The 27,023-nt window shown below is 40.6% G+C and overlaps 1 protein-coding gene across 1 annotated transcript in view; it reads left to right on the top strand.

Moving 5' to 3' along the window:
• CSMD2 (CUB and Sushi multiple domains 2) overlaps window positions 1–27,023 on the top strand; it is a 1,186,454-nt gene that overhangs the window by 488,475 nt on the left and 670,956 nt on the right. The window contains exon 4 of the mRNA XM_040337101.1: window positions 26,624–26,818. Coding sequence (XP_040193035.1) covers window positions 26,624–26,818 — 195 coding nt within the window. The remainder of the gene's footprint in view (window positions 1–26,623; window positions 26,819–27,023) is intronic.

The raw sequence follows: 27,023 nt of genomic DNA, 5'->3' as shown, positions 1-27,023 counted from the left end.
TTGCATTCAGTTCTAAGTATTCTTTAAAATTACGTTCTATTTCTGCGCAGTATGTTGGGTGTTTAAGCAGTATCTCCGGGAGATACCACGTTGGGTCATGGTTCTTCGGAATTGCTGAAGCTACTGTGGTAAATACTGCGTCGTGGTCCGACCAGGGGATGGGAATGATGCTGGATGCGATCACCTCCGGCAGCATTCCTGTAGTTAAAAATATGTGATCTATGCGGCTAGAGGACTGATGAGGGTTGGAGTAGTAAGTGTAATTGCGTTTTGTTGGGTTAGTTTCTCTCCAGGAGTCCACCAGGTTGTATTTGGCTAACAGATTGGAAAGATTCCATTTGGATTGTTTGTTTAGGGGGGAATAGGGTGTTTTGTCTAGGAAAGGGAGGAGGACCTGATTGGAGTCACCGCAAACAAATAGGGCTCCCTTCTTATGTGTATTAATTGTTTGAAAGAGGTGTGACATAAATGCCAATGGGTTAACATTGGGTGCGTAATAGGACACTATGGTCACTGCCAAATCCATGATGAATCCAATCAGGATTATGTAGCGACCCTCTGGATCTTTAATTTCTGACGTCATTGTGAATGGTGTTGTTTTGTGGAATGCGATTAAGGTACCCCTCTTTTTGACAGAGGCTGAAGCCAAGTATGTTTGTGGATAGGATGCGTTAAAGTATTTTGGGGTAGTGGAAGGGGTGAAATGGGTTTCTTGTAAGCAGATTACGTGTGCTTTTTTGGACTGAAAATACCTAAAAGCTTTTGTGCGCTTTTGTGGTAGGTTTAAACCTTGGACATTAAGAGACAGTATGTTCAACGGGGCCATGGCAGCCAAACCAATATGCCTATCTTACCGTGATTCCATGTGTTGCGGTCTCCCGACCCAATCCGTGCAGACATATAGGGAAGAGGGATAGGGGAGGGATGCAAGAAAGAAAATGTAACAAAAGAAAGAAAATAAGGTGCGTTAGTACATGTTACTTTGATAAGCAATAGCATTCTACTAAAACAGTCAAGTGAGTCCCGTGATGGGGAGAAAGTGTCCCCAACAGGGGAGAAGGTGCCCTCGTCTAGTCCCCGCATATTAGTGCGAGGACCAGAGGGGAGCTCAGTGAAGCGCATGGAGCATCCGTGTTTTGGAGGCCCGCATACTGAAATATTTTATTGTATCCATATGGGTAACTCTAATATAATGCTATAAATAAACATATTATAAGCTAGACTAGCTAGATTAACGTTTGAGCATACCTTTTGACGTGTGGAGGTCAGGGGAGACAATCTTGTTAACAGCAGCAAGTAGTGCTGACTGTGTCTTAACGTTCTAATACTAAATAAGTAAAGTGGGAGTGTTCTTGGAGAATGTGCGTGGTGTATGACCGAATGTGTGAAACTAAAATCTTGTTTTGTACAGGAGAAAGTGGTTTGGTCGTTTCATTGTTATCGCCTGTAAGCAGTTATGACCAGGCTTTTTAAGGGTAACTTGCTCTGGGAGTACCCAGGGTGGGAGGTGGCTAAGATTTGCTGTGGGCACAGGTAGCGTGCCTTGTGATTAATGAGGGGTTACCTAAGTGATCCCTTTTTCCCTTTGAGGGTGTAGGGAATGAATGAATTGGTTATTTAAGCTATGCAAATCCAAAATAAATATTAAAGTCTGAACAGAAATACATTTAAATTGTAACATTCAATCCATTCTGGGGTATTATAATGCTGAAATGGGAGAGAAAAAAAAAGAGTGGTTAGTAGATTTATGCAGAGTTAATTCAGTCCATTGTGTCCTCTTGGTCCTGGGTCTGTGTGACAAATCTGCCCCTTTTGTGCGTCTGCTGTAGGCCGTTGTTGTGGTCCTGCCGAGGTGGGCTGCTGTGGGAGGATGCAGATGCTGGTCTTCTGCGAGCCGAATTAGTTGACGTAGGGCTCTCCATCACCTTGAAATCCATCAGGGCTTGGCGTAGCTGCTCTGGGTTTCTACAGACAATTTTAGTTCCTTGTATTGTAAAGCGCAGGGAGAAGGGGAATCCCCACTGGTATTTTATATTATGACGCTGCAGCTCCAGCAGGAGAGGTTTCATGGCCCTCCTTTTGGCTATAGTTAACTGGGATATGTCTGCAAAGATCTGATATTCATATCCTTGAAATGACAGGTTTTTTTTCTCTCTAGCCGCCTCCATTATTTGTTCCTTGGTCTTATAAAAGTGGAACTTTGCTATAATGTCCCTAGGAGGGCCGTCTGCTCTTTTTGGTGTCAGTGCTCTGTGGATCCTGTCCATTTCCAACCTTTCTACCGCTATTCCTGGCACTAGCTCTTGACACAGCGCCAATGCGGTGGCTTGTAAGTCTATGACTGCCTCAGGGATTCCCCTGAACCTAATGTTAGACCTCCTGTCGCGGTTCTCAAAATCTTCCTGTCTATTCTGCAAAATTTCGTTTTCCTCTTTAAGCATGTCTAATTCAGTCATGCATTCTTGTGTGTATGTCTCTATTTCTTCCAATTTGGCCTCTAAAACTTCTGTTCGATTTCCAATTTCTCTAATCTCTTTTGTGAGGCTAGTAGTTATTTGGTCTGAGGTAATTTTTAGGGCTTTGTGAAGCATTCTTTCAAACTGCTTCAATAAGGCTGAGGGGATTGTAGAGTCCTGTTTATTAGCTGACAATATGTCTTCAACCTCTTCCTCCTCACTATCTGTGCCCAGATTACACTGTGCTGCCATCAGTTTAGCTGAAAGTGTCGTTCGTTTCATCCCCTTTCCTGAGGTGATTTTGTCTGTGGAGCCTGGCGCCTTTTTAGCTGTACTTGCGGTCTGCTGTGCTCCGCTAATGGAGGAGGTTTTATTCTTGCTCCTGGCTCCCCCTAACACCATTATGCCTTCGGGGGGTATCCCTCACCTCTCCGGGATATATATCCGTGGTACCGCTCGGTTTTATCTCCGGTTACCGGGGTTATCAGCGGGTTTTTTCTCCTACACGGAGCGGAGCTTCAGCCTGACATGTCCGTCCCGCTGGGCTCCGCGCATGCGCCCCTCCTGCTATAGGATGTCAATGCTCTGTCCCCTGTCTCCCAGTTGGACCTCTGTACCATCACCTATCACATGGGCTTCTGCCAAGACTACTGCTGTTCTAACACGATCCACTGTCACTGTCAGGAAATCCATTCTAACAAATTCTATGCAGCTGTCATTGGAGTCCATGCATACAGACAAAATGTGGCTAAAGTGAGGCTGCAGGATATTAGCAATATTAACAAGCAACAAGAAATAAAAAAGGTGAAAACAGTAAGGCCAACTTCACACCTTTCATTGTAAAAACGCAATGCTTGCTAGTGTGTTGTGATGACATTTATTTTGATCAGCATTCCAATGCACTAAAGCAGCACCTATCAAAACATTTTGGACAATTTCATGCTCACAACTTTATGGGAACAGTTTGGGGATGGTCCCTTCCTGTTCCAACATGACTGTGCACCAGTGCACAAAGCAATGTCCATAAATACATGGATGAGCGAGTTTAGGGGGGAGGAACTTGACTGACCTCAACCCAATAGAACGCCTTTGGGGTGAATTAGAGCGGAGACTGCGAGCCAGGCCTTCTCATCCAACATCAGTGCCTGACCACACATTTCCCCTCCTGGAAGAATGGTCAAATATTACCCTAGACACACTCCTAAACCTTGTAGCTTGCCTTCCGAGAAGAGTTGAAGCTGTTATAACTGCAAAGGGTGGGCCAACTCAATATTGAACTCTACGGACTAAGACTGGGATGCCATTAAAGTTCATGTGTGTTTAAAGGCAGGCATCCCAATACTTTGGTAATATACTATATTATTGTATATATTGTATATATACAAAACCTTAGTTTGCGAGCATAATTTGTTCCAGAAACATGCTTGTAATCCAAAGCACTTGTATATCAAAGCATTTTTTATAGGGTATAAAAGAGAAGAGAGACACCTCTAAGTGTGGCAATAAGTTGATAAATGTTGTACCTTCATTAAATGTAACCATATTGCTACACTTAGGCCTCGTACACACGGCCGAGGAACTCGACGTGCCAAACACATCGAGTTCCTCGGCCAGTTCAGCACTGAAGCCGCCGAGGAGCTCGGTGGGGCGAGAGCTCCCATAGAACAACGAGGAAATAGAGAACATGTTCTCTATTTCCTCGCCGAGGTCCTCGTCGGCTTCCTCGGCCGAAAGTGTACACACGGCCGGGTTTCTCGGCAGAATTCAGCCAGATACTCGGTCGGAAGCTGAATTCTGCCGAGGAAACTGGTCGTGTGTACGGGGCCTTAGAGGCTCCTCTCTTCTTTTTTATACTCAGTTGTGACATGACACTACCCTTATATCAAGACATCGCTTGTATATCAAGGCAAAATGTATTAAAACATTTTGCTTGTCTTGCAAAACGCTCTCAAACCAAAGTTTTACTGTATAGATATATATCTATATATACTAACTAAATAGTTACTTGGCATCTGCATGGTAGGAGATTCTCAGCCTTGGGCCTTTACTTTTATTAAGAATATCCATAGAAATGTGTCTGCTCTTACCTTTCTAGTCATTTTTTTTTCTTAAGCTCAGTGAATTCTAGGCCAGTGCAGGAGAAAAAAAAAACCTACTTGATATAAATGACCATTTATCTTTTAAGATAGTCTTTCACAAGAATCTAAAATGACACTATTTTAGGTCAGAGTGAGTAATTCCCTGTTTACATGCTTCAAGACAGCTCTACAATTGCGAGAGGAAGGATTTGTGTAGCTTTTTTCCCATGTTCCTTATGTACCAAAGTATTTGTCGTGATTGTATCAGCTCCCAGAAACCTCTCTGAAGATGTACACATGTCGATGTGTCAAGATACCAGGCACAGTATTTCAGACATCTGTGTCTACTTCTGTTTCCATTATTTTTTAGTATCATTATTAGCATTAATGTGTAGGATATCTACACTGGAGGAAATTCTGTATTACGCTATACATTTGAGATAAGCTATAAGTATATGCTCTTTCTAAACAAAAATCATTTTTACTAAGAGCAAAAAATCATGGAAACATTTGCAGACCCATACTGAAAAACACTTTGGCAAATGACATGACTTTCCTTTTATTATAAGAAATCTTTATTATAAAACCTTTGGTTTAAAACCGTTAAAGTGGTTATATCCTGAACACTTTTTACCTTAATTTATTCCTTGTATAGTTAAAAAAATGTTTAGGTATTAGTAGGGTTTTACCCTGTAGCAAGTTCAAAAACAAACATGTCATCTGTTCCTATGTCAGCTGCCTGGCTAGCATGTATTGCCATTTTGATAGTTGGATACTGCTGCAGCCAATACATTTGCTTATGACAGAGTATTTTTTATTACCTCACTAATATATATTTTTGTATTTACATTTTGATCATAAATAAAAGTGATCAATAACTGTATGACTGTAAGTATATACAGCATCTCACAAAAGTGAGTTTACCCAACACATGTTTGTAAATATGTGGGGGGGGGGGTCAGCCTGTGAGTGTTTATACCATATACTGTACACTGCATGAAATTGGTCTGCATCCCAGAAGGAAGCCTCTTCTAAAGATGATGCACAAGAAAGCCCGCAAACAGTTTGTTGAAGACAAGCAGACTAAGGACATGGATTACTGGGACCATGTCCTGTGGTCTGATAAAACCAATATAAACGTATTTGATTCAGATGTCAAGCATGTGTGCCAGCAACCAGGTGAGTACAAAGACAAGTGTGTCTTTCCTACAGCCAAGCATGGTGGTGGGAGTGTCATGGTCTGGGGCTGCATGAGTGCTTTTGGCACTGGGGAGCTACAGTTCACTGAGGGAACCATAAATGCCAACATGTACTGTGATATACTGAAGTAGAGTATGATTACCTCCCTTCGAAAACTGGGCTGCAGGGCAGTATTCCAACATAACGACCCCAAACACACCTCCAAAGTGACCACTACCTTGCTAAAGAAGCTAGCTAAGCATGTCTTCAGACCTAAACCATATTGAGCATCTATGGGGCATCCTCAAATGGAAGCTGGGGGAGCGCAAGGTCTCTAAGATTCACCAGCTCTGTGATGTTTTAATGGAGGAGTGGAAGAGGACTCCAGTGGCAACCTGTGAAGCTCTGGTGAACTCCATGCCCAGGAAGGTTAAGGCAATGCTGGAAACTAATGGTGGCCACAGAAGATATTGACACTTTGGGCCCAATTTGGACATTTTCACTTAGGGGTGTACTCACTATTGTTGCCAGCGGTTTAGACATTAATGACTGTGTGTTGCGTTATTTTGAGGGGACAGCAAATTTACACCGTTATACAAGCCGCACACTCACTACATGTACACTGTAGCAAAGTGTCATTTCTTCAGTGTTGTCACATGAAAAGATATAATGAAATATTTACAAAAATGTGAGGGGTGTACTCACTTCTGTGACATATTGTATATTTTTGCAAACATATGTATTGCAAATGGCTTCTTTGAGGGACTAAGATAATACCAGAGTAGTATTAGTTTATTTTCGATTCAGCTCAGTGCATGTGGAAGCTTTACTTTTTGTAGCAGGTTGAACTTTTGTAAATTATTATTGCAGCATAACAACACAACACAGCAACAGGCAGTATGTTGTCAAACAGTAGATACTAACAGGAAAGTGTGCATTGACAACTGTAAGTCAGAATTTAAACAAAACACTGAAAGAATAAACATTTTCATTGTGACCTAACACATGAGCTAGAATAAAGGGGAATCACGTGGTCGAATTATGTGATTTTGGCAAAATAATTCTGAAATGTTTTAGACCATCAATTTACAATTTTTATTCCTAGAGAGTTTTTAAAACAACACTTGGGGCCAAAAAAAAAAAAAAAAACTAAATAAAAAAATTACTTTTTCATTAGAAAGAACAGGTATAAAGTACAGGTATAACAATTTCAAGTGTGCACAAAACATTTCATTTTAAGTCACACGGTATTTGCGCAGCGATTGTTCAAACTTTAAATTAATAAAAAAAAAACACAACATATACCCCATTTTTTTTTGTAAAATATGAAAGATCATGTTCCAGCCAAGTAAATAGATACCTAACATGTCACGCTTTAAAATCGTGCACGTTCGTGGAATGGCAACCAACTACAGTACGTAAAAATCTCTATTGGTGATGCTTTAATTGCATTTACAGGTTACCTGTTTACAGTTACAGAGCAGCTGTTGCTCTAACATTCATAGCAATACCTCACATGTGTGGTGCGAACACCATTTATATATGCGTGCATGACTTACATATTCGCTCGCTTCTATGTGCAAGCATGGAGGAATGGGGGCGTGTTAAAAAAAAAACATTATGTATTTCATTTTTAATTGTTACAGTGTCCTATAATTTTTTTTATCACTTGTATTGCTATAACAAGGGATGCACAAATCCATTGTAATATAAATAAGGACGGCAGTTCCTCTTTATGAGGAGATCTGGGTTTAAAAAGGGCCCAGATCTCTTATTTATCTTTAAAAGCAAAAGATCAAAAAAAACAATTTTTTTGATCTTTTAGGTGTTAAAAAAAATGTTTACTTCCATCCTGAGCCGGAAGTGGTGTCATGTCATCGCTCCAGTCCTCGAAGGTCATAGAGGAAATCAAATCCAATCTACTCTTTGATCGCCTCTGTGACCAGCCAGTGGCACTGTTGGCTGAAAAAAGCAATACCAGAGTTATGGTTTATACTTTCTTCTATAATCCTTGTAAACCACTTGGTAGAAATTCTGGTGTTTAGCTTTTATTGTAGAGTTTTAACATGGGAGGGTAGAAGGAGTTCATATAGTTTCCTGGTTTCTTCTCTGTTTTTGATGTTTTCTGCACAACTAAATATTACATTCAGGTTAAATTATCAATATGAGTTATACAGAAATATTTACAAACCCCAGCTGCAAACAGATCTACATGTGTCTAAGAGTATAACCAGTGGATAGGATTCTCTAAATTATATATATATTCCTTGCTCAGGAGGCATAGATAATTCCACTGACAAATTGTGAAATCAATATGAGAAAAGCTAGCGCTTTGCTATTGCGGGAGAAATTACAAATCATTTCCCATGGAATGCAGAAGTACGACAGTAAAAATACAAATACTACAAGGAGAAATAAAACTAGGAATAGCGAATGATGGATGTCTGCAGGTTTTATCGCGCTTAGCTGAACGCACCATCCTGCTCGGAATCATGGTAGCTTCAGCCTGTGTAAGCAAGAAGAGATTTCCTGCTGTTTATCTGATCCTGATGAACACTCATACGTAAATGACAAAATGTACTAGGTAGGAGTGGAATTTTATACAGTGATGCAGCCGTTTGCTCATGCACAAGGTTTTGGCCTTTGCGATAGCTCATTTTGCAGAAAAACCATCCAGTCTTATTTTCTCTTCCTCACTTACACGAGACGGATGCTGAATGGACTATTTTCCATCCAGTCTAGAAGATAAATCATCTTAATTCTTTTGTTAGCCCTTGGGAGATGAGCTTGCTGAGAAGCTCAATTCTATTTTCTTTCATTTCAATTGTTTTCATTTCTGCTCTTTAATGGGTATAGCTCATTACTGGGCAGTAAGGTTACCAGGATAATTATGAAGCAACTGTTAAAACGCATCAGTCAGGATGACTTAAATTTACTGAATCAATGATAAGTTGAACAGAAAAAAATATGTTTACTATTTTACTTAATGTTCTAATTGATTTTTGTCCTGCTGTTTCCTATCTAGCTGTATTCATATACAAATGAAAGAGAAGAATCAGCAGAGTTCTAGTTATTCGATACATATGCCCACTGTGCTTAGGGGATAAAAAAAAGCGTATTAAGGTTTATTGAAATGCTAATTTTTGTACAGATACATGTAGTGTATTGGTAAGGGTAAGAACATTGAGGTGACAAATGGTGAAATGATTAATTCAAGCACTTCAGAGTTGACCTCATGTCAAGCCTTCACACAGTGAAAATATCACAGATAGTGGGAGATGCCCAAGAAAAATGATCATTGTTATTGATTTATATAGTACCATCCTCTCCTGTGGTGCTGTCCAGATTAATAAGGGAGTGTAGTACAATGTAACATTTTACAAAGATATGTACTTGTCTTGACAGTTAATGAAGGAGAAAGCGTTTTTCAGTCAGAAACTGAAGAGAATCATTTAGCTCAGATGATATGCTTGTCCTCTAAAGAGGTGGCTTCCAGGAATTTGAGACTTGACTAATGGAGGGTAGGAAAATGTAAAAGTCATGGCTGAGGTTGTGTTTAGGATTGGATGTGAAATTTAGTAAGGAAATCTAAAAAGAGACAAGACTGTAGATGACTTTGCGAGTTATTATTGACAATTTTAAATTTGTGTTCTAAGTAATTCATCTGTAACAATTGGGTTGCCAAAATTTTTGTTCGCTTGCAACTATTCGAAAAATAAAATTGTCATGCTTTTCCACTTGTGAAAAAGGTTATATGTGTTTGCATTTGTTGTTCCGTTTAGTTCAACATTTGGCTTTTTTCAAGAAGTACAGAAAACACAGAGCAGGCTTTATCAGTTTATATATGTTAGATAGCTCTCTGATACCCTGTACACACGACGGAATTCCGCCCAAGCCTGCCTTGCATACACACGGTCACACAAAAGTTCGGTGAACTTTTGACTGCCAAAAACGCGGTGATATAAAAGACTTTGGCCCCATACACACGGGAGAATTTATCCGCGGATACGGTCCAGCGGACCGTTTCCGCGGATAAATCCTCTCGAGGATTTCAGCAGATTTTAATGCGATGGAGTGTACTCACCATCGCATTGAAATCCGCGCCGAAATCCTCTGGCGATGACGTGTCGCGCCGTCGCCGCGATTATGACGTGTCGCGCCATCGCCGCGATTATGACGCGGCGAAGTGCGCGACGCTGTCATATAAGGAATTCCACGCATGCGTCGAATCATTACGACGCATGCTGGGGGTTCCCTTCGGACGGATGGATCCGGTGAGTCTATAAAGACCAGCGGATCCATCCGTTGGGATGGATTCCAGCAGATAGATTTGTTTGGCATGTCAGCAAATATTCGATCTGCTGGAATCCATCCCAGGGGAGAAATATCAGCGGAAACAGATCCGCTGGAGTGTACACACCATAGGATCTATCCGCTGAAACCCATTTGCTGGGATTTTTCAGCGGATGGATTCTATCGTGTGTACGGGGCCTTTGACGAGCCTAGAAAATTAAGTTCTATGCTTCTGAGCATGTGTCGATTTGTTTCCGAGCATGCGTCGTAATTTTGTGCATCGGAATTTGTACACACGATAGGAAATTCCAATAGGATTTTTTCCTGACGGGAAAATAGAGAACCTGCTATCCTTTTCCAGCAGTTTTTCTGTTGGAAAAAGTCTGATGGAGCATACACAGGGTCAGACTTTTTCCAACGGGAAAACTGATCGTGTGTACGGGCCATTAGAGTGACAGAGAAGGCAATATCTGCCTGTCTTTGAACAAGTCACCAAGTGCTGAGGCAAATGTATTTCAATCCTTTCCCCATAGTGGTCTATAATTATGCTCAGTTTTTTTTTCTCCTGCTTGTCCTAGTCTCATAGAACATTGCCTTGTGTGAACTACTGTGGATTGAAGGACAGATGGGAGCTAGTATGGTCTACCTAATTTGGTATTAGTGGTATGAATATGTCATCCACAAATTAAATAACATAAAATAAGTTACCGTATATATTCAAGTGTAAGCCAAGTTTTTCAGCACATACTGGAGTCACCTTTTTGCGCCTAATCTCCCGGATTTTTGGGGACCCGGTACTGGCCGGGCACACATATAGCCCCACTCTTCCTCTACAAGTGTGCAAAGTTTGTTGTCCATAGACCTACGGCCGGGGAGCACCGGGGCACCCCTTTCATAGACTCCCATGTTAAACTGTAATTTCTCCAATGACTTTGGGGACCCGGGACCTTCTATATAGTCCGATGTTAAACTTAAGTCTAGTCATGGACACAGTGAGACATGGACACAGTGAGGCATGGGCACAGTGAGGCATGGACACAGTGAGGCATGGGCTCAGTGAGGCATGGACTCGGTGAGGCAAAGTAAGGCACAGTGAGGCATGAAAGATGGACACCCTAGGCTTATACTCGAGTCAATAAGTTTTCCCATTTTTTTTGTGGTAAAATTAGGTGCCTCGGCTTATATTCGGGTCGGCTTATACTCGAGTATGTACATTATTTTCATTTTTATTATAGTATACATTTAGCTCAATGCAGCTGGACATTGTTCTTTCAGATGCAGTATGTACATGTACAAACATACAGCATTCCATGTTATTAACTGCCATGCAGATAAAGAAAATCACAGAAGAGATCTCACTACTAAAATCCCACTGAATCGTTTAATGATAGATCCCATTTGGGCTTAAAGCAAAGGATATGTAATCTTTTATTAATGATATCAAATTTATTTTAAAGTAAGTGTTTCATAAAAAAATAATTTAGGTCAATTGTGTCTAATTTTGAACAGTTCATTAACTGACGGTCTATGTTGGTTGCAGAATGACATATAAAAATTAGAGATTTTTATTTATAGTGAGGTTCCAGTCATTAATTTTAGTGAAGAAAAAAAAAAAGAATAAAAGAAGTTGATTCATTAGAAGAAAAATGACAATGTTATGATTAAATAGTTTTTTTGACAATTTGCTGCAAGAAATAAAACATTAGTTCTACTCCATTTGTCATCCCCTATTGTATGCTTAACACTATTGCTAATCCTTATATCATATGTGTATAGTTATCAATCTTTATAATAATTTTGTCTATGTATGTTACGGGCAGAATTGATTGGAAATAGAAATAGGATCAAAGTACAGGAACGCTATTATACTTAGAAGGATATTGTTTATTATGTAGCTAGGAAAGATGTATTTTTTTTTGTGGTAGCCATTTTAGTTTAGTTTATAAAATGAATACCATCTTTGAATGAAAATTATATTTTATTTTGCCTTTAGTTAATTAAATGAGATTATTGAGTGCAAACCTTTATTATATTAAAGGGGTTTTAAAGACAGAAGCTTTCTGAATGCAGCAGCTGCCGCCCTCAGCTCCCCTAATACTTATCTGAGGTCCTTCTCAGTCCTGTGATGTCCACAGGTGTTTCAGCTGTCCGAGATTCTTCTTCCTGATTGGCTGAGACACTGCTGTCAATGAAAGTCAGCTAGCCAATCAGGGGAGAGAGGGCTGGGTCGGGTTGGGGCTTCGAGTCTGAATGGCTGCCCCCATAGCCCTGTGGCACTGAACAGGAGGGAGGGGCCAGGAGAATGGACGAGGGACCCGAGAAGAGGAGGATCAGGGCTGCTCTGTGCAAATCCATTGAAACATAGCAGGTAAGTATAACATGTTGATTATTTGTATAGGAAAAATAAATAGACTTTACAATCACTTTAAGGAATATAGTGCAATGGGCAGTAATGTGCGTAGGGGTACATATGCCTAAGAGACTGTGGACATAAGCGTTTGCTTATTATTGACTTGTGTATGTAAAGCAGATCAGAAGAATTTTAAATGCAGTAGTTCAAGTTTGAACTGGATCATACAGAAATATTTTCACTTGGTTTATTGCAGAATTTGTTTAGCTTTGGTCTTTGTTCTTGGTAAATGCATCATGTCCTTTTATCCTGTATGTGATTTTCTCTTTTCTCCTATGCAAACCTCTGCTAATTCAAGCACAAAAAAAAATCATACTGTATAATAGATAGTACTGAATCTTTTTCCTAAGTGTACATACAGTATAGAGACATATCCCACTTTTAAGTACACAATGGGGTTTATTTACTAAAGCTGGAAAGTGCAAAATCAGGCTCACTTCTGCATAGAAACCAATGAGCTTCTAACCCCAGCTTGTTCAATTAAAGGGGTTGTAAAGGTACAATTTATTTTTCCTAAATAGCTTTCGTTAGTCGTTCGCTCTTCTGTTGTTTTCTTGGTTCTCTAGCCAGGCGATGGTATCTTCAGGAGTCTCAAAGAAAATGGCGCGGTCATCATCTTTTACGTGGAGGCGTGCAGGAAAGAGCATGGAATATTTGAGTTTTTTTACACGTAGGCGTCTTTTAGACTCAGTGAAACATTGCCTACGTTTTTGTACCTCAGTGGAAAAATTTGGGAAGGTGGCCACCTTGACATTGCTAATGGGTATATTTCCTTTCACTCGTGCCATACGTAGTGCTGCACCACGGTTTTTGAAATTCAGTAGTTTAGCATTAAATGTGCGCGGAGGGGGCGGGCATGCGGTGTGCTCTTTCAATAGTGAATGTGGCTGAGAAGACCTCTCTGCCATTTTTTGTGATCAGCAGTTGTTCTAGGAATGAAGTTATGTCTTTCCCCTCAGTCCTTTCCGGCAGACCAATAAAGCGAAGGTTGCATCTCCGGAGCCGGTCTCCATGTCATCTTGTTTTGCAAGAAGTTGATTGATCTGGTACTGCATGCATTCGGATGAATTTGGTAAAGGCGGGATCGCATCCTCTACCTTCCGTAATCTGGTCTCTGAGGTCTTAACCCGCTCCTTGAGCTAGTGGAGGTCTTGTCGTACCAGGGAGATATCCACCTTCACTTCCTCAATTCTAGTCGTAAGGTTGGCTTATAGTGTAGTGATGGCTTCCAATACCCTGTCTGTAATAGCTCGCGCTACCTCTCTCCCTTCCGATGGAGCTCCACCATCTTCCTCCAGGTTGTCTTTCTTATTTCTGCGAAACCTTCCCAACTTAGCAGCTGCATCTGTCTTAGGTGTCGGCGGAGCCATGACTGGTGCAAAGAGGAGGCTGGTGCAACAGGCTGGGTGATGCTGGTGTCTGTATAGCTGAGATTAGGCATGGGCCCTGAAGGAAGATGTAGCTAAATACTCGCTGTGTATGGTAACCGGGGTGAGGCTGTTATCTCTAATTGCCTGTGATGTAGTTGATTTTCCTACCGATAGCTAAGCCAGGGATAGTGCTCTGACAGGCCAGGGTGCTCCGGTGATAACGCAGGGTTTGAGTCTGGGTGAGAAGAGACAGGTAGGCCCACCTGGGTGTAGAAAGATGGCCGCCACTCGGAGGCTGGGGCTTTTACATAGGCTGGTGTTCAGTAGTGACACTGCGGAGGCTGAAGGTAGTGGTGAGCAGGCTGGGTGTCTCGCAGTATCCTGAATGTAGAGAGTTGTGGGTCAGGAAGGCCTAGAGATAATGCTGGTCGGCAGGCCGGGAGGAGCACGATGGCCACAGACTAGGCTGAAGCCGCAGACTTTCCTGGGTGTGGCAGCTGCGTGAGGGGCACTGCGGAGGCTGCAGGAAGCAGCGAGCAGGCTGGGTGTCTTACAGTAGTGGATTGTAGAGAGTCGTGGATCAGGAAGGCCAGGAGTTAATGCTGGTCTACAGGCCGGGAGGAGCAAGATGGCCTTAGACATGGCTGAAGTTGTGGACTTTCCTGGGTGCGACAGCCATGCGTGTGGCACTGCCGAGGCTGCAGGTAGCGATCAGTGGGCAGGGTGTCTCACAGTATCTGGAGGTTAGAGAGCTGTGGATCAGGAAAACCGGGAGGCAATGATGGTCGGCAGGCTGGGAGGAGCAAGATGGCCACGGATCTCAAGGACTAGGCCAAAGCCACGGTCTTTCCCAGATGTGGCAGGCGCATGTGGGATCGCTGCTCTGTGTAGGCCGCCGTATGGTCGAAGAACAGTGGAACCACGGCTGAGTGTATGCAGGGTCCTCAGGGGATCCTACTAGACTGGTGCAGGAGATTGCTGGAAAAAAGGAGTAATGGACGGAGCTCAGAGCATACATGTCCTACTTCATGCTGTGTCAGGCCACGCCCCCCCCCGCTTTTCAGAAATTTTTCTTTGTGAAAATGTAGAAAAATCATTTATCATTTTCCTTCCACTTCACAATTATGTGCCAGTTTGTGTTGGTCTATCACATAAAATCCCAATAAAATAAATTTAAGTTTTTGGTTGTAACATGTCAAAATGTAGAAAATTAAAATTAAAATTAGAAAATATATATATATATTAAGTAAAGTGCATACAGTAGTTCACACAATATATTTTTTGTGCAGTTACAGTATTTGAGATATTGTATATAGAGTTGCATGTGCATTTGATGGACAGTGAAAATTATAATATAAAATATTTTTATTACAAAGTAGAAAAATTCATAACATTTACAATAAAATTGTAACAGGCGCCGTCGCGCCACCAGTCCCCTGTAATACCGGGCGCTTTCAGCGCGTAGTGCGTTCCATGCTGGAACGCATACGGTGCTCGCGCAATGACGTCATCCCCCAGCGCCGCATGCGTTCCAGCTTGGAATGCGGAAGTGCGGCGCTATCCACGGCGGTCATTTGAATTGCTGCAATGCACTGCAGCTGCCCACTTGCCTATAAAGGCATTCACTCTACAAACGTACCTTGTTCTATTATTGTCGGCCGCAGCCGGCTAGGCTACCAGCCTTTCTAGGCCTTGGAGGCATCTGCTATCAAGCCTACAGAGGTACTACAGGTCCCAACAATCCCTGGACTGCACCGCTCCTGCCATCAACTACTCCTTTAGTGCTGTTGCACCTGCTTCATCAGAAAGCCTTGCTGGGGACAACCTTGGGCCTTCCCTGCTGAACTCCTTACCACGGAATCCATATTGCCTGCACAGAAGCCTGCAAACGGATAAGTAGCTGTTGTGTCACTTGTAGTGCTATAGCAAGAACTGTTGCTTATCTTTCATCTAACACAATTGCTATTGTTTGTAATGTCTGGTGGCTATCAACATACTATACTATGTGGGATATACCCCTTTGCTAAGGACTGTTTGCTAAGGAGTACCTTAAAGGGTCAGCTACCCTCAAATTACCTGAGCTATGTTGTCTCTCACATACAACTACGATTACGTGTGCAATAATCATCTCATATGCAACTATTGTTACCTCAGCTATATTTGCCTCTCAAATGCAACTATTATTACCTGAGTTATAATTGTCACTCTTATGCAATTATTAGTTGTCGCTACAACTCCTATTTACTACGAGTACTCTCAAAGTACCTGTGCTATATATTGTTACTAATATGTAACTACTAGTTGTCTCAACAACGCTTATTTACTACGTGCTGACATAAGTGCTACTTGTTAATGGGCCTATGCCCCAAAGTTGCGGAACATGTTTGCCTAAACTTTCTATACTAGGGGTTGACGTATTCTATACCTTTTCCCTTAGTCGCCTAATGCACGACGCTATGTAATACTCATAATCACTAACGTACAATTGTGCATTGCAATCTTTTAGTACATAATATAATTTTAAACGCTAAGCTCTGGTCGCATGTTGTATTGCGTCCATTCTTAGTAGCTCAACGCCTTTCTTTATGTGACAGAGAGATGGTGTAGATATCCCCCAAACTCCCGTTTGAGAGGAGTGACACCTGTGGCTAATAGAGAGTTGTCACATAAAGAAGCGCATTGAAATCAATGCATCCGCAGTTGTGGTTCACTCCCTTCACTAGAGCTAATACAAAAATATTGATTGTGACAACCATGAATCAACTTATCTCTGACGTTATACTACCAATGATGTATCCAAACACCAATAATAGGCACATAATTTTTTAGAAGGTGTACATGGAATATGTCACAAAACAAAAAGTTTTTAGTTTTGTGACATATTTCATGTACACCTTCTAACAAATGGTGTGCCTATGTATGGCTCCTGAGGAAGCGGACATCAAGTAACCGCGAAACATGTAGAGTTTATATACGCTGCACAATTATTGGTGTTTGGATACATCATTGGTAGTATAACGTCAATGATATGTTGATTCATGGTTGTCACAATCAATATTTTATTGTAAATGTTATGAATTTTTCTACTTTTTAATAAAAATATTTTATATTATAATTTCGACTGTCCATCAGTTGCACATATGATGCCATTACAGTCCACTACAGCCTCCCTTTTCTCTACAATACTTTAATGGGACGAAGGCATAATTTTGTAATGTTGATATACCTTAGCACTTTAATACGTATATACAGTTGCTTCTTTTCCAGTCATTACATATAAGGTCCTGTATAAACAAATTATGTATACAATTCTGAAAGCTGGAGGGTTGGCATTGATGTTTCCACTTGTTACATTATTAAAAAATATTTCACTGAAGAATGCATTGCTCTATTACAGAAGTTGTAAATCTATACTGAAAATAATGTGTGGATATTGACTTAATTCCAACCATATGAAATGTGTCTACACATGACTGGAAATTCAAAGCCATCAGGAATGTTCTTTTCCCAGGATTGGACAATTCAAGTGAATATTCATACAATTTTCAACTTCTTTAGTAAATAATCTTCAATGTTTGATACAGGAGTTTGTATCCTTTGTAGAGGGTCCCAGCCAGAATGCTATCTGCAAGGCATGTTTTCCCTGTATCTGCATGGGAGTCCTATAAGTAAAAGTGTTTTCTTCCCACATTCTAAAGCTCATGTATAAAATTGGCTATAGATTAATATTTACTGGGAACTCCCATGTTGGCTGCCCCAACAGCAGAAAAAAAACACTTTGAGTTCGTAAGGAGAAAAGTGCTATAGATATATAAATGCATTTAAAAAATAATAATCGATTATATTACATAAAGAACTCCTTCAGACTGTCTTCTAAGATCTTGGCTGGTTTGACTAATGGAAAAAAATGATGGCTACTCTAAATGTAGAACCCTAGTCAAAAAAATGGTTCTAAATAAACGAGGAAAGTGTTAGAACAGGTTTTTTTTTGTGTCCAATTCGGACACAGACATAAAAAGAAAAAAAAGAAACATTTGGCTTGAATACCATGTTAACATATGTCAGAGCCTTGCTTCTTTAGGTTTACTCAGGCATGATCTTGAAACAAAGATGGACATCAGGAAGGAAATGGGTGCATGTTATCAAAACTTCCAAACAGAGAGTTCACCATTGTATTTTCAGAAAGGTTGTAAATATTTTTCTTTTCACTGTCAGATGGAATAATAGTAAATGTCCTCAATGTCTTCTGTTTCATAGCTAGATTGGTAAATCTGCATAAGTCACATGCATATGGGCATATCTTCTGATCCTCTGTTCCATTGTGCCAAGTTTCATTCACTGCAGGCTGAATGGAACCAAACTTGGCACTGTTTATATACTTCACAAACCCTGCAGGGAGAATGTCTGTCAGAACACATGGATGCTTGGATTTAACTCTAAATTCAAGACAATAAGACATTTCCTGTTGCCTTGGGTTCATTTATAACTCCAAGCAACAAACTTAAAGTACTGGTGCCACTTTTTTAGGCAAGTGTATTAGTGAGTTTGCCTTTTGAAGATGTCTTAGGATCTTGAAAGCTCACACAGTTAATGAGTTTCTTCTTAGCGATTTAAATATATCACATGTGCAATAGTTTACATTTATGCTATACAAAATGTGATATCAATTAGCAAAGATTTCCATTTAATTTTAAATTAGCATTTTAGAGCAATATTGTTCCCTATGCAGATATCTTAAGACATTTGCAGTCATCAGTAGGTTTCTGCTTTCATATACTGCTGTCATAATAATTTGGTGTAGTTTAAGATGGCTCTTGATATTTGAAGGGAGTGGGATTTGGTCCATGATCCAACTTCCTAATTTTAACTACATTATATAATTTATGGTTTTTGGATATTGTCATAAATGCATGTATTTTCACATTGATTATACCTTGCTTATTTATGTATGTACAAAATAGTCAGATTGGAGCCATCAACCATCTTAAATCTATGGATACCTTTAAAAATGACTATGAGCACAGAACCTCTGCTTAGTGAATGTATTTTCAATAGTAACCCGTAAAACTATAGTGTATTGTATGTTCTCATGCTTCAAGTGTTATTGATTAATGCTTGTTTATGATCTATCATGTGTGCTTACAGATAGTAATTTAATGTTTCCATAGGGGACTATGGAAACATATCATCAGTCATTTTATTTGATGATTTTATGGTCCTTTCACTTGACTAATATACATGAGATGTTCCCTGTTTCACAAAGATTACTGATGGTTTTCTCTTGTGTCCTTGTCTTTTCAATTATACTGCATCGTGGTTTACTTTTTTCCTGTCTTCTTAAAGGGCTAGACACTGCCCAGGTTACATTAATTGAGTGGATGTTGCCTTTTAAGCATATTGCTAGACAATGCATCATTAGGATGTTGTTTTGCATCTTGAATCAATATGTAATCAATGTATTGTATATCTGATATTTACATAAATAAATAACTAAATATATATATATATATATAATGTTCACATAATTTAAATATTTGCTGATTGCCTCTGACCGATTTGAGTTCTCTTCATCTTTTATTTATTGTGCTAATCCCACAGAATATGTATATTAGGGTAAAATACACTTTAAATTAGCCCAAAAGTTTTAAAATTTTAACCAATTCCCGACCACCTCATGCAGATATACTGCGGCAGAATAGCTCTCCTAGGCGAAATCCCGTACATATACAGCTTCACCCAGGAGAGCCACCATAAGACGAGCGCGCCCGCTGCACGGCGAGGAACCCGATGCGCGTGGCCGGCGGGAACGATCGCCGCCGGCCACTCGCTGTCGCATGAATTTTTGTAAACACACAAATCCCTTCCCTGGCAGTGAAATTTACATAGTATTTAAAGAATATTTATAGCACTGATCGCTCTGTAAATGTCAATGGTCCCAAAAATGTGTCAAAAGTGTCCAACCTGTCCGCCGCAACATTAAAATACCGCAAAAAATCTCAGATCACCGCAATTTCTAGTAATAAAATTAGATTAAAAAACACCATTTAAATTCCATAAATCTTTCCCGTAGTTTGTAGACGTTATAACTTTTGCGCAAACAAATCAATAAACGCTTATTTTGATATTTTTTTTAAATATGTAGAAGAATACATATCAGCCTAAACTGAGGAAAAATTTTACTTATTTTTTTTAAATTGGGATATTTACTATAGAAAAAAATAAAAGATATTGTGTTTTTTTGTTTATAGCACAAAAAATAAAAACCGCAGAGGTGATCAAAAGCACCAAAAGAAAGGTCTATTTGTGGGGAAAAAAGGACATCAAGTTTGTTTGGGTACAACATCGCACGACTGCACAATTGTCAGTTAAAGCGACGCAGTGCCTTTTCGCAAAAAATGGCCCACATTCTTATTTCAAGGTTTCCACCAGTGCCCAATGATTACAGTGTTTCTATAGTCCAATTTGTTATTTATTTATTTTAGTTTACATTTTGTATAGAGAAAGGGAGGATTAGAACCTCTGTGAGATTGGTTGTATGTTGTCCACACTTAAGATTTACCCAGTCTATTAATTCGGGGGAACCCTTGTCACCTGGGAAAAAAAGTGTTTGTAAATTCAAAACTTTACTGTTTGCACAGGAACAGAAAGCAAAGGGAAATCTTTCCAAAGGGGAAATCTGTTCCTCTGACCACTATCTAAAGGAGGATTTTCTTTTTATTGTAATGTTTCTATGCTCCTTATGTTGTACTCTGGGATAGAAAGGGAAATCTCAAAAATGTTAGCCCCAGAGATAGCTACATAGGCCCAGATTCTCAATGGCGTTACGATGGCGCAACACCATTTGCGCCATCGTAAATTCTAATCTGGCCCCGGGTATCTATGCGACTGATTCCTAGAATCAGTTACGCATAGATACCCATTAGATCTGACAGGCGTAAGGCTCTTACGCTGTCAGATCTTAAAAGCTATTTTTTTTCCCGCCGCTAGGTGTCGCACCGTCGTTTTCCCCGTCGTCTGTGCAAATGAGGTAATTACACGAGATTCCCGAACATACGCGCGGTCGACGCTGAGAATTTACGTTGTTTCCGTAGCGTACGCGATGCGTAAGGTTGCCCCTGCTATTAGGAGGGGCAACCAATGTTAAGTATGGCCGTCGTTCCCCCGTCGAATTAAAAAAAAATTACGTCGTTTGCGTAAGACGTCCGTGAATGGCGCTGGATGCCATTTACGTAAAAGTCTAAGCAAATGACGTCGGGGCAACGTCATTTAGCGCAATGCACGTCGGGTAATTTACCCGACGGAGCATGCACAGTACGCTCGGCGTGGGAGCGCGCCTAATTTAAATGGTGCCCTCCCCATTTGAATTGGGCGGGCTTGTGCCAAGCGCTTTTACGATACACCGCCGCAAGTTTACAGGTAAGTGTTCTGAGAATCAGGCACTAACGCTGTAAACCTGCGGCGGTGTAACGTAAAGCACATACGTTACGCTGCCCAGGAGCAACGTAATTGTTTGAGAATCTGGGCCATAGTATCTGTCATCCCATAACAGAAAATGCATGATCATAAAGCTTTATGGCAATGTCGCCAGTTATTACTTTAATAAAACAGCATTTTAAAATACATTAACATGTCAACGTTTGTACAATCGGGTTAACATATACTTTATGTGCTTAGATGCAAATTAATGCTTTGAGGAGAAGCATGATTAGGGCCATAAGCCAAGAAAAGGTCAAATTTGTGAATAGTAAGGGACATAATGGAAGTGGTAGTTAAAACCACACACATGACCAGTGACAAGGAACAAGTGACCATATTAGCCAAAGTTGTCATTTTCTCTCAAACCAATAATAATCAGATATTGTTATTTTAAAATATGATATTTCAGCAAATTAAAAGGTCACTCATTGGTATTTCATATATAGATGTTTTCTACAGAGTTCAGTGATTATATCTCCCACTATAGTTGCCAGCTCTTTCCTTTTCTAGATTGGACTTTTTACTGCTGTTGCTGTCTCCATAATGCAAAACAAATGAATAATTCAACAGAGAGATTGGAACCCAGTCATAATTGATATGGCTGATATGCAGACCTGGTAACTAGAGCAGTGTTTCTCAACCTTTTTTCAGTCAAGGCACCCTTTAACATTATAGACAATCTCAAGGCACCCTCTAAAATTATGAGCAGTCTCAAGGCACCCCATTCTAAAATGTAAAAAGTATTCTAATAGTTTTACACAATGCAGCAACATCCACACGTAGGACACCCAACGTTAGAGGTGATTTATTCTTGCAAAGCAAATACACTTTTGCACACTGGTACTGACTAGTATTCCAATGTTTCTCTTTTCCCACAATTTCCCTCCATCACTCAACTAATGTCACCCCAGTGTTGAGGGAGAGGGGCTCAAGAGGGTGAAACAAGGATGCTGTGGAGGCAACAGACATCCTCCTTATTAACTAATGACATCATTGGTTGTTAGGATGCCAGTGTCTAGAAAGTCGTAATGGTGCATAATGAAAACCTGTGGCTTTGTGTAACTAAAAGGCAGGTTTGATCCACCTGCTGGTTTGTATAACATTTTTGATACATTTTTAAGCATTTTGCCAAGGCACTCCTGAAAAAAACTCAAGGCACCCTGGTTGAAAAGAGCTGCTCTATAGGAATTAACCTGCCTGGCGGTGTTCCCGAGTCTGACTCGGGGTTAGATTTTCCTGCTGCGAGCGGTAACCCCGAGTCAGACTCGGGCTTGCCTCGCTAGATCCACAGGCAAAGTTACTTACCTTGTCCCTGGATCCAGCGATGCCACCCCGCTGTGTGAGCGAGCGGGACCTCGCTCGATTCACACAGTGCCTCCGTGTGACGCCGATCTCCGTTCCCTGCGACGTTACGACGCACGGGGACGGAGAACGGCGCCAAATTCAAAAAAGTAAACAAACACCTTACATACAGTATACTGTAATCTTATAGATTACAGTACTGTATGTAAAAAAAACACACCCCCCTGTCCCTAGTGGTCTGTCCTGTGTCATGCATGTCATTTTATATAATAAAAACGTTTCTTTCTCCCTGCAAACTGTAGATTGTCCATAGCAACCAAAAGTGTCCCTTTATGTCAAAAATGGTTTTAGATCAGCTAAAAAACAGCGATAATAAATTATAATCACTTGCAGAATTGTGCGATAGCGATTTGTGGGGAAATTCGTCATAAAAAAAAAAAAATAATGACAGCAACAATTCTGCAACTGAGAAAATTTCAGTGATTGCATGTTTTTTCTGACAGAATCATACCGCCAGGGAGGTTAAAGAACATCCCACGTCTTCTGTGTGACTGTCAAAATAAGTCCAAAAATTCAGTTACTCGTTGATAAACAAGCCTTGCTTGTTATAAATAAGAACAAATTTAACTTCCCTAAGTGAGCCTTTTTTTTTTGCTTTTCATGCACCTCTGGTTGACACTACAGCTACAGTGTAATTTTGGCAACAGAGGCAGTGCTGTCAATCTAAAATGCAGTGGGCATGACCAGGTGTGGCCAGCTACTGTAACAAATACATGGCCCCTGCCCCATCTATAACTGGCCTTCACAACAAGGAGCACATGGAAGGGCAACACATGCAAGACAAAATGTACACACAGGGTAGCACTGCTCTACTGTGAAAACCTCCAAATATGCATGTTGGTTACTGGTACCTTCTCTCCAGGTGCCAGGTTCAGACGACCTCCCACTCATCACAAACCCGGAATATGGATATATGGAAAGAACCCGCACTCTGGAATTCGTCCAAATTCTTTATTCGATAATCAGCAAGTACAAAGTAACTGCTTCTCAAATAAAGAATTTAAATGTATTCCAGAGTGCGTTTTCTTTCCATATATCCGCATGCTAGACAAAACCAGAGAAAATTCCCAGCTCAACTCACCAACCAGTCTTCTTACCAACCGAATTAACCTGTCTAACAGTATGCGTTAAAAACAGGGGTTTATTTAGCACACATTTGCAAATGCATGCATAAGCTGCAGGGCCCCTTCACGACACCCTGTATTATTTGCAGTCCTAATTCTTTTAAATTTATGATAGTCTTCAACAGTGGGAGAACATGCATTCTAATGGATAGATTGGGGCAGGTGGGCCTGGAGGTCCTCCTTAAAGGCACAGGTGCACACTGGACACCAGTACATAGCACAATGGCAGCAAAGGTGTCCTGTGGTTTCCCCTACCAATATTTATACCAGTAACAAACAAATGGCCCCTGCCCCCATCTATAACTGGCCTTAACAGCAAAGAGAACATGAAAGGGCAACACATGCAAGACAAAACCAGAGAAAATTCCCAGCTCTGCTTACAAACCAAATTAACCTGTCAAACATTATGCGATCAAAACAGGGGTTTAGTTAGCACACATTTGCAAATGCATGTGTAAGCTGCAAGGCTCCTTCATGGCACCCTGTATTATTTTCAGTCCTAACTCTTGTAAATGTATGAGTCTTCAACAGTGGGAGCACATGCATTCTAATGGATAGATAGGGGGCAGGTGGACCTGGAGGGGGCCTAGTCCTTCTTAAAGGCACAGGGACACACTGGACACCCAGCACATAGCACAATGGCATCAAAGTTGTCCAATGTGTCCCCCCACCAATATGTATACCAGTAAAAAACAAATGACCCCTGCCCTTTTCTATAACTGGCATTAACAGCAAAGAGCCAAAGAGCACATGGAAGGGCAACGCATGCAAGACAAAACCAGAGAAAATTCCCAGCTCTGCTTACCAACCAAAATAACCTGTCTAACAGTATGCAGTAAAAACAGGGGTTTAGTTAGCACACATTTGAAAATGCATGCATAACCTGAAGGGCCCCTTCATGGCACCCTGTATTACCTGCAGTCCTAACCATTGTAAATTTATTAGAGTCCCCATCAGTGGGATCACATGCATTCTAATAGATAGATAGGGGGCAGGTGGGCCTTGAGGTAGCCCAGTCCTCCTTGAAGGACAGGGGCACATTGGACACCCAGCACATAGAATAATGGCAGCAAAGGTGTCTAGTGTGTCCCCTTACCAATATTTACACCAGTAAAAAACAAATGGCCCCTGCCCCCCATCTATAACTGGCCTTTAGAACAAGGAGCACATGGAAGGGCAACACATGAAAGACAAAACCAGAGAAAATTTCCCGTTCAACTTACCAACCAGTCTGCTTATCAACCGAATTAACCTGTCTAACAGTATGTGTTAAAAACAAGGGTTTAGTTAGCACACATTTGCAAACACACGTGAAAGCTGCATGGCCCCTTCATGGCACCCTGTATTATCTGCAGTTCTAACCCTTGTACATTTATGAGAGTTTCCAACAGTGGGAGCACATGCATTCAAATGGATAGATAGGGGGCAGGTGGGCCTGGAGCTAGCCCAGTCCTCCTTAAAGTGAATCAGCAATGACATTGCCAATAGCCATACCCTTCTGCAACATTTTTTTATCCCAGGTGACAATAAGGAGACTTTGCTTGGAAATTAGGGTCAAATTGTGCAAACTAATTGAGGTGGAAAATATTAGATATTGGTATGTGATTTCTCTGCTTTAAAGGTGTTTTTAAAGCCAGAATAATTTTTATCTTAATGTCTTCTATGCATTAAGATAAGAAGCCTTCTGTGTGCAGCAGCTGCCCCAGCACCCCCTATTACTTACCCGAGCCCCATCTCTGTCCAGCAATGTCCACGAGTTCCTCGGCTGTCCAGGACTCTCCTCCTGATTGGCTGAGACACAGCAGCAATGCCATTGGCTCCTGCTGCTGTCAATCAAAGTCAGTTAGCCAATCAGGAGAGAGGGGGCAGGGCCAAATTGAGGCTTTGTATCTGAATAGACACAGGGAGCTGTGACTCAGCTCAGGTGCACCCTTAGAAAGGTGCTTGCTGTGGGGGCACTCGACACAAGGGAGGGGCCAGGGGAGCCGAAGAGGAGGATACAGGCTGCTCTGTGAAAATCCACTGCACAGAGCAGGTAAGTATGAAAGGGGGGGTTTTGGACTTTGAATGAGGACAGTGTATATGGCTATAAAATGAGTAGGAAAATCACAAAAAATAGGTGTTTATTAGTAAAACCACAAGTTACATGACAAAATAACATGATACATGCAGCAATGAATAAAATTGTCCATACCACACCACGCATTGGTTGGTTGGTTGCTATCAATGTTTGTTTCCATATATGGTCTGTAACATGTGATTGACAATTGTATTCATAGCTGCATGTATCATGTCATTTTGCCATGCTCCTTGTGGTTTTACTTTTTTTTATTTTTTTTTGTGATTTTGACTCATCTTATAGCCTTATTCAAAGTCCCCCCCCATACATATTCCGGGATGTAGACATGTGACCCACATGTCTCATCTAAAGTCCCAACTTATTCCTTTAGTCCACAGAGCAGGTAAGTATAACATCTGTTATTTTTAGAGGAAAAAAAGGAGACTTTACAATCACGTCAATCCTTCAGCATTGGTAAAGTTTTACACATTTCAATCCTAACATTTACTTTTTAAATGGCATCAATATTATAATCATATCAACCAAAATTTGAAACACATGTTAGCAGGTTAAACATTTTTTACAGCCTACAGAAAGAAAACCAATAAACTAAAGATATTTAGAAAACTATCTTATGTATGATTGTGATTTGGATAGAATGAAAAAAAAGGAAGTGTGTGAAAAGACTGTTTGTTTCTTTTTTGCAGAAATAATATTAACAATAATATTAGCAACACTTATGCACTATATTTTTAAGCGTAACATGTTTCTAGCAGTATTTGGAATTGACTTATCATGATATTTTTGTCTTTACAGTATTGCCAAGTCACACATGTGGAAATCCTGGACGACTACTGAATGGTGTACAACAGGGAACTACATTCAATGTTGGGGACAAAGTCCGCTACAGCTGCAATGCAGGCTATATGCTTGAAGGACATGCCCTACTAACTTGTGTCTCCAGCTCCCAAAACAGCGCCTCTTGGGATTTTCCTCTTCCAGCCTGTAGAAGTAAGTTAAGTTTCACGTGATAAAGTTATTTATTGGGTCAAAAGAAAATAGTTTTATATTTTTGCTGGAATTCAGCAGTTGGAAGGACATTTTACAGGTGTATTTATAAATGTTTTCACCCAAGATTCATAGAGTCTTTAGCACATTTTTCTGATTTGATTTAATCTGACAATTGCTTGAATCATGGGTAAATGTTCAGTGAATC

Source organism: Rana temporaria, chromosome 2 (genome assembly GCF_905171775.1).
Source record: "Rana temporaria chromosome 2, aRanTem1.1, whole genome shotgun sequence".
Classification (NCBI taxonomy): Eukaryota; Metazoa; Chordata; class Amphibia; order Anura; family Ranidae; genus Rana; species Rana temporaria.
This window is presented reverse-complemented; position numbering and strand designations above follow the sequence as displayed.